General features: G+C 36.2%; 2 protein-coding genes across 2 annotated transcripts; both read right to left on the reverse strand.

The window, feature by feature from the left end:
• Positions 1 to 754: 754 nt before the first annotated feature.
• On the reverse strand, positions 755 to 5,264 carry LOC127119876 (phytochrome-interacting ankyrin-repeat protein 1). Its single transcript, XM_051050236.1, has 3 exons — positions 4,540 to 5,264; positions 1,327 to 1,498; positions 755 to 1,239 (listed from the first exon to the last, which is right to left on the reverse strand). Exons 1-3 carry the CDS (start codon positions 4,669 to 4,671, stop codon positions 1,025 to 1,027), a joined length of 519 nt encoding a protein of 172 aa, XP_050906193.1. The 5' UTR covers positions 4,672 to 5,264; the 3' UTR covers positions 755 to 1,024.
• A 758-nt stretch (positions 5,265 to 6,022) lies between these two features.
• On the reverse strand, positions 6,023 to 6,966 carry LOC127123515 (uncharacterized). Its single transcript, XM_051053726.1, has 2 exons — positions 6,361 to 6,966; positions 6,023 to 6,154 (listed from the first exon to the last, which is right to left on the reverse strand). Exons 1-2 carry the CDS (start codon positions 6,964 to 6,966, stop codon positions 6,023 to 6,025), a joined length of 738 nt encoding a protein of 245 aa, XP_050909683.1.
• Between the last annotated feature and the right edge of the window lie 5,918 nt (positions 6,967 to 12,884).

Raw genomic sequence — 12,884 nt, forward strand, 5'->3', positions numbered from 1 at the left:
TAATAATTAAAAAAAATTATACCTTTACACGATCATCCAATTAAAATATATCATTTTACAATAATATACTTCAAAAACTTAAACTTTTTAAAAAATTATGTTTGCATCACATCCTTCTCTCTTCTTAAAAAACTTATATTCGCATTGTTTTTTTTAAGTGTATTTTTTAACATTTTATATCTATCAAAATAACTAATCATTATTATTATTTTAATAATATTTTTTTTTAATCCATAATAATTACTTATAAATAATTTTGATAAAAATATAATTAGTATTACCTCCAACTTTACAAACGATAATTAAAAAAAATAATTTTTTTTAATTGACATTTAAAAAAAATGGAGAGAATAATATATTACATAAGATCAAAATTTGTCCTTTAACTTAGAAATAAAATGAAATTTAAAAAACTACTAAGAGAAAATCTATTAATATTTTGAGAATACAAAGAGAAAATCTTTTTTTAATTAAAACAAACTCGTCCAACAAATTACGTACTATAAAGACCTAGAAATCCATTGCACCTTGGGGTAATCTTCAATATATTTTGAATGATGTTTACTTAGGAGGGCACATGTTAAACATTTCAAAATAAAAGTTTTTGTATTGAAAACGTTCAAAACTTTTCCAAAATAAATCGTGCTAGCTGGCATACTAGATTCTTTTATCTTGTAAAAGATTTAGCTTGTTTTAAGGATTACAAATATTTAAAAAAAAAATAAGTGAAATCAGAAAAACTTCTGTCAAATAATTTCTCAAAACCAAACATGCCTTAACATTGAAAGACTGTAACATTGTTCTAAGCAAGATAACACTTCATAATAATGATACTTCCACAGCTAATAACAAAGCATATAGTGTGCAGACATGATGAATAGAAGACAACACAGACAGTCTTACACTAAAATAGTAACACATCCCCCATACTTAATGCAACTCATGCATAATAAAGATGTTTATATCAGTTCTACATTTATTCATAGGGGTGAATCAAACATCAACCGAATCACTAGAAAGCAAATTAACCTTCAGAGCTGCAAGATGTCTCCCCCTGAGAATATTCTTCCTGACGGAGTCGCTTCATTTCCTCATAGGCCCATTCAAGTCCTGGGCAGTAATGAAGGGGAGGATTAAATCTGCTATCATTCATATCTGGAGGCAAGAATGCTCCATTCTCTACCAAGAATTTCACAGCATCCCTATTCCTCTCTTTTGCTGCAATGTGGAGCGGTGTCCCTGGTTTAAGGAGAGAACAAAATCATGAATATGAAAATTCAAACTTTGAATGTAGACAAATATGTTAGTGTTGAAGTCTAATCTTACAGCCACAAGCACCCTTAGTTCTAGCATCAATATTGGCACCACGCTCAAGCAGTTCATCCATCACTCCGAGGTGACCACCTTCGGCAGCAAGGTGGAGAGGGGTCACGCCTTTAGATTTAGGGCCCCATGCAGTCACATTAACATCCATTCCTTGGTTGAGAAGCTTTTTCACCTGTACAAAAAAAAAAACTATAAGCAGATGCTCTCCTTTCCGTTCCAAATATGATAAATTTGTATTTTTGAAGGAACGGTGAATCATAAATAATCAAACAGTTCATGAATCATCAACAACTATGTGAGGAGATATATTCAAAGCACTGCAAAAATTAGTGGCAAAAGGTTTAAATATTTTGAAATGACAACAATTAAGGCGTAAAGGGTGACCAGTGCAAAGTTTCAGCCCCCAAATGCATTGGGAATTCAGGGCAAGTCAATGGCAAGCAAACATCCATTGTTGCATTAAAAAAAATACTTCTTAGATTCATTGACATGATGATGGTTGTTTACACAACCAGAACTTTGCCAACTAATCATAAGACCACCAACCTCATTGGTTAACATTGCCCTAACCATTCCAGGCACCTTCTGTAAGGGGCACCTTCTGTAAGGGCCCTGTAGAGCCTTTTATACAAAAAAATAATGTTATGTCCATTTGAACAAGACTATGTAACTTTCTAACTAATTGCAACCATCTATGGATCATCCCAATCACGGGAACACATCAAACAAACTTGTTGTCCATCATAATCTACCATCTACACTATTGTAATCTAAAGATGAACTGCTTGGCAAGTAGTGGCTTTGACTTGGACAACCTGACACCAAACAAATGTAAATATTACAGATCAAACAAATCAGAGTCGCATTTCTAGTCAGGAGAATACCCGCTACTTTAACAAATTCACCAACCCCCATTCACCCTTTAGATATTAGTCATAACAACTGACCATGAACCTACTCAATGTTGTAAAACAAATAACTCAGATTAGGATCGGGATGAGGTAATAGATAATAACTCAGAATCATAACGCGTCGTAAGATCCTACCAAAACAAAGGGCTATAACTAAGAATCGTAACACGTCGTAAGATCCTACCAAAACAAAGGACTATAACTCAGAAGGATCGTGATACTAAATATATGATAGTAACATCTAAAATCATAACCATACTAATAATCATGACAAATAACTCAACATAAAGATTAAGATTCAAAAGAGAAGATTTGATATAATGTTAGTGCAAATGAAAGAGAGGAAGGATTTAGTGGAGCTGCAAGCGGTTTCAAAACGATGTAACATGGTTTTGCTCTGGTCAAATAGTGAAATAATTGAAACGGTGCAGTTTTAACAAAGCATGTGTTCCACAATTCCAAAGATAAAACATTGGGTTTCATTTAGTCGTATGTTTCCCAAGCATAAACATGGGTTTTACAAATATAGGAATTTGTTTGGCAAAACAGGGCATGAAACCCAACCCAGCTCTAATGTGGTCATTTCTCTCATCCCTTCAGAATCGGAAGGCACGGTGTTCCCACAATTTTGCAAGGTAGCACACCCGATCTTCTTCAACAATTTTATGGACAAGTCAGCTTGCTCAAGCATGAAAAAAGTGCTAACTCATCTGATTCAGCGAGCCGACTCGGGAGTTCAACAAGACTACAAGCCCTCTCAATGCTTTCCTATACTTAATGGCTTTAAAACAAACGTTACTTGGCCCTTCATATAGCACCAGCTCGAACTGTTTTGCACAATGTTTGGCATACCAAGCCCCTACTCTAGTAATAGCTATCCACCATCAATAAGCTATAAATGGTTCCTTCCAATTGTTCCACTCTACTCGGTGACTTTCAATCATGAGTTATTTGCCATTCATATAGTACATTGTAGAACTGTTTTGCACATTCATTGTGATACTGCCATACCCTAACTGTTTTGCACATTATTTGCCATACTCAAATCCAACCTAGGAACAATCTTACCTTTGCGTTAGATTCGTCTATAATTTCCTCTGAGCAGAGCCCCTAAGTTTTTTAGAATTCATAATTGAACCTCATTTCATAGTGCTGGATTATTTGATAAAAATTTGAGATCTATGCTAATGCTGTACACCTAAATCCCATATTTATTAACCAAGAAAATGCCAAAACTAATCTTTTCAATGATACTATAATAACGAATAAAAACCTTAGTGAATTAATTATCAACTACCCTTTTGAAAAAGGATAAAAGAGTTAACTCAATACTATGAGCAAAAAACCTCATTTTAAAGCAGCCTATGGGGCATTTGTTTTGGCTTTTTTCTTGAATGATTTTTTGTGTTGCATATTTTTGTGTAAAAAAAATTACAAAGAAACTTTTCATGAAAGTTTCAAATTAAAATTTAATTTGAAAAGTTATTCTTAAAATGTTATTTTAGGTGTATTTCATTAAAACTTTTTTTGGATATCAAAATTTCAAAAAATCACTTAATTTTAAAGTTATTTCAAATAGTTTTTCATAAAAATTATTTTTGAGATACATCTTTTTGAAAACATTGCGATTTCAATTGTGTTTTGATCTTCAATGATGTACGTTTATGTTATAGGATGTCAAAATTAATCTTTTAATTTTGAAAAAACGAATATAAAAAAACTTGCAATATTTAAAAAAACATTTTTATAAAATCCATTTTTGAAAGTTGACTCGCCCTATATCTGGTATATGAAGCAGATTCGCTGTTAGAGAACTGATAATCACAGTGAGTTTAGGTGGATTGGAACTAGGATTGGGGTTTTTGTTAATAAAGCCTCACAATCTTCACCAATCAAGGTCATTTTTTACTTGGAGCATTGTTAAAAAGGAAAGACAAATATAAGAAAATTGTAACAAAATGTTAAAAAGCACCCCTCAATCTACAAACAAAGGTGGATGTTAATGGAAAACAAAAGCCTCCAATCACGAAACTGATGCCTCCAAATCCAATTCCTTCACAACATGCACATGTAATTCAAATTCAATTAACCAACAAACTAAGTAGCCTCACGTTACCCAATAAACTTAAGTAAAGGCGTGCTTAAATTTGTGCAGTTCAAAATTGAACTTACCCATACAATAAAACATTCATATTCAATCATGTGATTAGATAAAAAAAATGTTACTAATTAAATACAGTTAATTAGCAATAAAAATGCACACAAATGCTGATTAAAAACTTTTAAGAGAAAAAAACCTTACCAGTTTGATATCACCTTTCCGCGCATAAACATGAAGTGAGGTCCAACCCCGATCATCAGTGTCAACCCCCGGCCTCAACAACCTCCTTCTCGAAGGACTTTGTCTCAACGAAATCGGCCGCTCTTCAAGCATGTCTCTCTCGGCAATCAACGCAGCCACAGCAATTATGATAATCAAAACAATACAAATAGAAAAACAAAGAAAAAAACACCAAAACCCTAGTTTTCCAACGTGATTTTGATTCTTATACAATCAGATTAATATACTTAACCGAGTTACCACAGTTCGAACTAAAACCCTAAAAAAACGCAGAATTAGAAAAAGACTCCGAATTTACATGATTTTCGGGAAGAAATCAAATCCGACAGAAAGGGTTTTCAAAACAGAAGCGTATAGGTTACAGTACGAAGAGAATTAACGAGACTGGCGGGAGTGATTGGCCAAACAATAAGGTGCAAAGGGATTCAAGCCGGGACCGAAGACGCGAAGGTTTTGAACAATGAAGATTGGATTCATTATAATTGGTAAACGAATTAGGGAAAAGAGATTACTGTGAATAAAGAGAACGCGAAGGTGAAACGGAATCAGATGAAACCTGGCTTCATTGAGACGGAGAAGAAGATTTTCGAGTGGGATTGGGAAGGGAATGAAGGAGGAATATGAAACCCTAGCAGAAGACGAATATGAACTGTTTCTATATTGTGTGGTGCGTTATATATTAAATTGAAAATTGATTCCTTGTTTATCTTTATCTTTTCAATGACTCAATCAAAAATTACGTTTTATCTTAATTTATTTTTTTTAAATGTATTTTTTTTAATCAAGAATAATTTTGATTAATTCAAAAAAAACAAGAGAAACAAAAGACCTAAAGCATTAGCTTAGCTACGTACGGTCGTAATTTCCTATTATCCCAACCTTTATAAACAATAGTGTATATAATTGTGTCGTAAGTTTTATGTGCATTTATCTTGGTTTCAAAACACTTATCATTCATATACCTCCATATCTCGTATATGTTTTCCGTTGCTGCAAGTTTGAGGATTTTCGCATGAGCCCCTTTACCCTTTCTATTTTGAATAATCCATTTCATTTCTTGAGTCCATCCCCTAGATATGTGTTGGATTTGTAACCACTCAAGCACCTTCATCCAAATACCTTTAGTTTCCACACAATCAAAAAGCAAATGAGACTGAGTTTATTCCTCTGAACAAAAATAGCATATGGGGTTGTCAATCATCTTGAAGCAATACAACCTTGATTTCGTAGCAATGCGCTCATTACACGACAACCAGAGGTTGATTTTCGCCCTTGGTCGAGCTAAGTTTCAATAGAACAACGATTTCCAAGGAACTTTTGGCACATCTATTAGCAATTCCTTGTAAATCTTGCTCATTTTGAATATGTCCTGATGCAGCATATCCCCTCACCAACTTCTACCTCTAACACAGTCCCTTTGATTCAATATTGCCTTTACAATCCATTAAGCATTTGTAGTCATTCCAATATCCATGATGTTTTTAATTTTAACATAATACGTGTGAATCCACCTTTCCCATAAACTGTCAGCTTTACCACTAAGATTCCATAAGAGCTTAAGCAGAGTTACTGTATTCTACATATCAAGGTCAATTATATTCAGTCCTCAATTCTTTTTAGGCTTACTAATCGTGCCCCATGCAACCGGGCTTTTGCGGTTGTTCCCTGTTTTACCGGTCTACAAGAATACGCGACACGCAACATTAATTTTGTGAATCACACATTGGGGATCGGCAAACATTGCATCCAGTAGTTCGTTAGTGCAAAAGTCAAGCTTTTTACGAGTAGTAACATGCCTGCGTAAAACAGGAATCTCGAGTTCCAATGGTTGATTTTACCCATGATTTTATCGATTAAGTTGTCATAAGCTTGAGCACTCAGACGTTTGCTAGACATAGGAATCCCGAGGTAGCAGAAAGGAAGATTTCCTTCAGCAAAACCAGTAAGATTCTTTATATCGTTTCTGACTATTTGGTTCACGCCCCCAAAGAAGATACAACATTTAGCAGGGTTAAACTTCAGCCTTGTTGAGAGAGAAAATACATTATATGCAGTCATCATCAGCCTTACGAATTCCACGTCACCCCGTGCAAACAACAATAAGTCGTTTGCAAAACATAAGTTTGTGATATTTAACTTTTCACATTTTGAGTGAAAGTTAAAATTTGGATTGTTTTTCAACCTCTTGAAGCATTTATTGAGGTATTCCATCATAATTACGAACAATAAAGGAGACACAGGGTCACCCTGCCGCAATCCATGCCTTCCTTCCATAGTCTTTGTGTATGTGTCATTTATGTTAAACTGATACGTCACAGAAGTAACTGCCAATATAATCCAGTTCACAAAAGTTCGAGGAAATCCAATTTCAGTAAGCACATGTTCCATAGCCCGTCAGTCAATTATATCATAGCCTTTTGTATGTCCATTTGCACCATGCATCTAGGCGTACCTCCATGCCGACTGTATCCCCTCATCAATTTATAGGTAAGTAAAATATGGTTATGTATAACCTGGCCAGGGATGAATGCAGCTTGATTTTGTCCCACAATAGTATTCAGCACCCTTCCCATCCTGATAGTAATGATTTTTGAAATAATTTTGTATAAGGTACTGCAACATGAAATGGGTTTATACTCCTTTATCATTTTAGCTTATTTGCTTTTTGGAATCAGTGTAATAAGAGTGCGGTTTGCAGGCTTGAACAACTTGTCATTCACAAAGAAGTCATCAACAGCTCTCATTATATCTGTTTTCACAATAGTCCATGCTTTCTTGAAAAAGTAAGCTCCATACCTGTCTATTCATGGGGCCTTCATGTCATCAATACTATTCAAAGCATTCACTACTTCTTGTTCAGTTACAGGGACAATCAAATTCACTCTTTGGTCATTATTAAGCTGAGGCCCTTCCTTCATAGCTGATACATCTATGCCATTTCTCACCTCATCTGCAGTTCCCATGAGTTTCCTATAGAATGTAAGAACCTCTTCTTCAATGTCATCATGGTTTTTTAAGATAGTCTCATCCTCCTTTTGCAGGGAATAAATACTATTAGAGATTTGTCTAGATTTTATGTGGCATGGAAATATTTGTTTTTCCCATCCCCCAATCGAAGCCATTTCAGTTTAAATATATGCCTTAAGATACTTTCCTCAACCTCTTGCCAGCCCACTAATTCATCTCTACACTGTCTAACCTTATTAATAGTTGTAGGGTCCATTCTATTGTCATCAGTTCCCTGTGATATTGCTCAAGATCACTCCTAGCCTGAGTTATTTTTCTTTTTATATCTGCCAAAGGTTTGGCCATATTCCTAATGACTGACTGCAACCTTTGCAGTTTCTTCTAGATGATTTTCATAGGGCTTCCATATAAGGGTTTCTTCCAGCTGTTGTTGACATTTTCCAAAAAAAGATCCAAATCAGTAATGTAATTTGTGAACTTGAAGTTTACTTTTCTTCCTTTTCTATTCTCCCTCCTTTTTTCCAGACAAATAAGTGCATGGTCTGAGACACTCGGATGCATTACAGTTAGAGTGCAATCCAGACTTTGCTGGAACCAATCAGTATTCCAAAGCAGGTTGTCTATTCTTAAATAAATTGCATTTTCACTTTGGTTATTTGACCAAGTAAAGTGTTGACCCTTGCTGTCCATTTCATGCAACCATGTATCCTCCATAAGGTTTGTTAGGTCCCTATGTTCAGCTTCAGTCACCTTCCTGCCACCAATTCTATCATTACTTTTTAAAACATTGTTGAAGTCTCTTAGTAACATCCAAGGTCCAGTTTGGTGTTTGTGAATATCTGATAAATTTGTCCACGGTCTCTTCCTATTATCAAGCTGGTTGTGAGCATAAATTAATATCAACCAATACATATATGTCCCAGTTAAGTCGTCGACTTTGCAGTGTATCATTTGATCTGTACATGGGTGCTTCTGAACCTGAATAACCTTCGGGTTCCAAAAAATCCATATCCATCCGTTTTAATGTTTCTCATAATTGTCAACATAATTACCACACAATTTAAGCTTGTTCCTAATCTGATCTGCTTTTCTACTTTTCACCCTAGTTTCAATTAGGATGGCAATGCTAGGGTTTAGGTTTCAGAGACGGGAGCTAATCTCTCTTACCTTTCTTAATTTGTTAATCCCCCTCACATTCCAAGCTAAAATCATGGGACATGTTCTTGGAACACTATGGCTTTGCCTACCCCTAGTGTCCTCCAATCAATTCCATGTTTAGTTTGTTCAGGTTGAGCATGACTTTTTCCCCTATCTCTTCCTTTCTTCGTGACTACAGTCCACTCTTCTTTTTCTTTCTCAGCAGGGTGACTTGAAATATCAGGCTCAGTTCCAATAGTCACGGTAGAAAGATCATTACTAGTAGTACTTACAAGGATTTTCATGTTATATGGCTTGTGCACTTGTTCTGGCTCCTTTCTTTCCATTTGTTTTGGTATCCATTTCTTCACTGCTTTTTCCCCACATCTATGTCCAAGTCTTTGGCATTTATCACAATAATTAGGCCTCCATTCATACTCCACCCGTTGTTGCATCTTCTTACCTTCTACATTTTTGATTATGATCTCCTTAATAGGTTCTTGAGTGATGTCAACATCCACCAATATCCTAGCATATGAGATCATGTATTTATTAGCGGTACACTCATCTATCACAATTGGATCCCATAGTGCACTTCCGATTTTGCCCAAGCTCTTGGCTCCCCATAGGTGCAGTGGCAATTGAGGTAGTTTTACCCATATTGGTATGGTCCGCACCATATCTTCTTTAAGGTTAAACTCTGGTTTTCATTCACGCAATAGCATAAGCATGTTTCTTATAGTATATGGACCCTTTGAAATTCTAGTTATCAGACTTTCGATGTCACACGGGTTGTTATGACATCCAATTCTGCACAGACAAGAATTATGGAGAACTTAAAAGTAAGTGCAGTAAATAACACAAGTAATTATTTACCCAGTTCAGTCCAACATGACCTACGTCTGGGGGCTACCAAGCCAGGGAGGAAATCCACTATTAGTAGTATTAATTCAAACCTTAAACCAATTGTTTAACCCTATCACTTAATACCTACCCAATGCAATTTCAATCTTACACTAAGATCAGAGTTCCTACTCACTCCCCCTCAATCACCTCAGTGATTACTACCTTTAATCAATATTAAAGACAATTATGAAGTCACACTTCAAACAACTCTTGATTGTGCTTAACAGCTTTAATCAAGATACACAACACTCACGCTTAAAAGCTTAGAGTGACACAACACTTACAACTCAATGAACACCCTATACCAATGCAATCATCTATGTGATAATAGCTTGGCTTACAAGATACGTCTAATACAAGACTCACAAAAATACAGCAGTGAAGTATGATGGACACACTAAATCTTCACGCCTAAAACCCCGAGTTCTGAATGAAGGATTGTCATCCTTTTATATTGCAGCACTTGGGCCTTGTACTTGTATTTTCCTGAAATTAAGGTCACGCGAGTTCCCCTAAATTCCACATCTAGGTTACTAACAAATAGGCTATTTGTTAGGTTCATTAATTGTAGCTTGGTTGTTGGTTTTCTGGATTTTCTCTCAGCTGTTGAATCCCTGAAGAATAGCCTGAGAAAAATGTTGAAACAAAAAAACTAAACAATCTACAATATAGCATACGTTGTCAGGAATGAATGTCACAACATTCAGTTTGACATCCAAATCAAGGACCATATGCTAAGTCTGTTTTTCCTGAAAACAGACTGTACAATTTGATGTACTGTACAGACTCAATCTGTCCATGCTTCAGTATCAGCGTACATTAATAAATGTCAAAACATCCAATTTGACATTCATACATAGAGACTTACATCAGGTCTGTTATCCTCTTGATAAGCAGACTGATAATAAATACTGAGTTATAGTAGAACATCACCTGTTCTATTCCTCAGTATCTGTTGACAGGGATGAATGTCATAACATCCAGTTTGACATTCAATGAATCCTGTATTAGCTAATCCTGCAGTACACTACTCAGAGTGTCATGACATCAGCCAAGACATCAGAGTACAGCTAGATACTCTAACATACAATGCAGTCAAACAAACATCTCCACAGCATGTCATGACATCAGTCAAGACATTAGAATCCAGCTAGTGTTTTACCATACAATGCAGCCAATTAAACATCTACAAACTCCCCCTTTGGAAATTTTTTGGCTAAAACACTTTGGTCTCACAACAGAGTCCATAGCAGCGGAAATCTCAAATCTAGCAGGAAATTAACCTAGCTAATACACTCAGAGTGGCAGCACACTCACACACATGGAAGTTAAATAAAAACTTCACAAAACAACACACATACAGAAGTTAAATAAAAACTTCTAATTGCAGCACACACATACATACTCACACTCATAGAAGTGGAACATCAGCTGCAGCACAACCTCTGGATTAAAGGATCTTGAATATCTGTCCTAAATATCTGTTTAGCAAAACAATCTGTTGTCCTGGGGTATCACCTGTTACTCCCCCTTTTTGTAAAAAAATGTTGCCAAAGCAACACTTTAAATTACAGATCCACATAAACAGAATTACACATAAATGACAGAATTACAGTCTGGGTTTTACTTCACAATTTCAACCAAGTCACCACCCATTTGATCTTGCTTCACAGCTTTGATCAAGTAGTCACACACTCTTGCTTTACAGTACGTACCACCATATCAGATGCCATGACTTTGTGTCTGACATCCAGAACCACTCCTGCATGAACATTGTCCTTGAACTCCTGCAGGTGCATAGGCTGCCTCAAGTTAGGATATCTCTGTAACCTCTTGTTGCCACACTTGTTGCAAGTAATACAGCTGTGATCTGTTGACCAATCAGAGCACACTTCCAATTGTTTAATAGGCAGAGATATTAAACAATACATCCCAAACATCATTGGTTGCTATAAGTTCTCAGAGAGACATATTCCCAATTTGCCCCTTAAGTTTTCAAACTGAGTAGCATCCAGAGCCTTTGTAAATATGTCAGCCAGTTGGAGTTCAGTGGCTACATGTTCCAAGGTAATCACTTTGTCTTCCACCAGATCTCTGATGAAGTGATGTCTAATGTCAATATGTTTGGTCCTGCTGTGTTGGATGGGATTCTTGGAAATATTGATGGCACTGAGATTATCACAGAACAATGTCATGACACTTTGAGAGACATTGTACTCAGTGAGCATCTATTTCATCCAAACCAGTTGGGAACAACTACTTCCAGCTGCGATGTATTCAGCCTCTGCAGTGGACAGAGATACACAATTCTGCTTCTTGCTGAACCATGATATGAGATTGTTTCCCAAGAAGAAACATCATCCTGATGTGCTTTTTCTATCATCAGCACTCCCAGCCCAGTCAGCATCACAGTACCCAGATAGGACAGGCTCAGAACCATGTGAGTACAGCATCCCATAATCACAAGTCCCATTGATGTACTTGAGAATCCTCTTGACTTGATTCAAGTGGCTCACTTCGGGGTCTGCTTGGTATCTAGCACACACTCCAACTGCATAGGAAATGTCAAGTCTACTTGCAGTTAGGTATAGAAGACTACCTATCATGCTTCTATACAAACATTGATCAACACTGGGCCCTCCATCATCTTTGGTTAACTTTAGATGAGTAGGTGCAGGAGTTCTCTTGTGCCTAGCATTATCCATACCAAACTTCTTGACTATGTTTTTGGCATACTTGCTTTGGGAGAGAAACATAGAATCCTCCATTTGGTTGACTTGCATTCCAAGAAAATAAGTCAGTTCCCCAACCAGACTTATTTCAAACTCAGATTGCATTTGGTGAACAAAATGTTTTACCATTTGCTCTGACATTCCACCAAAAACTATATCATCCACATAGATTTGAGCAATCATGATTTTGCCATCTTCATCCTTCACAAACAAGGTCTTATCTATCCCACCTTTTCTGTATCCATTTGAGGTCAGAAATTCAGTCAACCTTTCATACCAAGCTCTAGGTGCTTGCTTCAACCCATACAAGGCTTTCCTCAACTTGTACACATGGTTAGGTTGGTTAGGATCACAGAACCCTTTCGGTTGTTCCACATAGACTTCTTCATTTAAGTAGTCGTTTAAGAATGCACTCTTCACATCCATTTGGAACAATTTGAACTTCAGAATGCATGCTACACTTAACAACAATCTGATTGACTCAAGCCTAGCAACGGGTGCAAACGTCTCATCAAAATCAACCCCTTCAACTTGAGTATATCCTTGAGCTACTAGTCTTGCTTT

Source organism: Lathyrus oleraceus, chromosome 2, assembly GCF_024323335.1.
Source record: "Lathyrus oleraceus cultivar Zhongwan6 chromosome 2, CAAS_Psat_ZW6_1.0, whole genome shotgun sequence".
In the NCBI taxonomy this organism is placed as follows: Eukaryota; Viridiplantae; Streptophyta; class Magnoliopsida; order Fabales; family Fabaceae; genus Lathyrus; species Lathyrus oleraceus.

Bases quoted from the DNA above. Each gene is read 5' to 3' on its own strand.
- LOC127123515 (XM_051053726.1), bottom strand. From the start codon at position 6,966: ATGGAACATGTGCTTACTGAAATTGGATTTCCTCGAACTTTTGTGAAC. The intron at 6,155-6,360 runs GTAAAAAGCTTG...CTTGATATGTAG, and splicing joins ACGCAGGCATGTTACTACTC to AATACAGTAACTCTGCTTAA.
- LOC127119876 (XM_051050236.1), bottom strand. From the start codon at position 4,671: ATGCTTGAAGAGCGGCCGATTTCGTTGAGACAAAGTCCTTCGAGAAGG. The intron at 1,499-4,539 runs GTAAGGTTTTTT...TTTTTTGTACAG, and splicing joins GGAAAGGTGATATCAAACTG to GTGAAAAAGCTTCTCAACCA. The intron at 1,240-1,326 runs GTAAGATTAGAC...TCCTTAAACCAG, and splicing joins AACTAAGGGTGCTTGTGGCT to GGACACCGCTCCACATTGCA.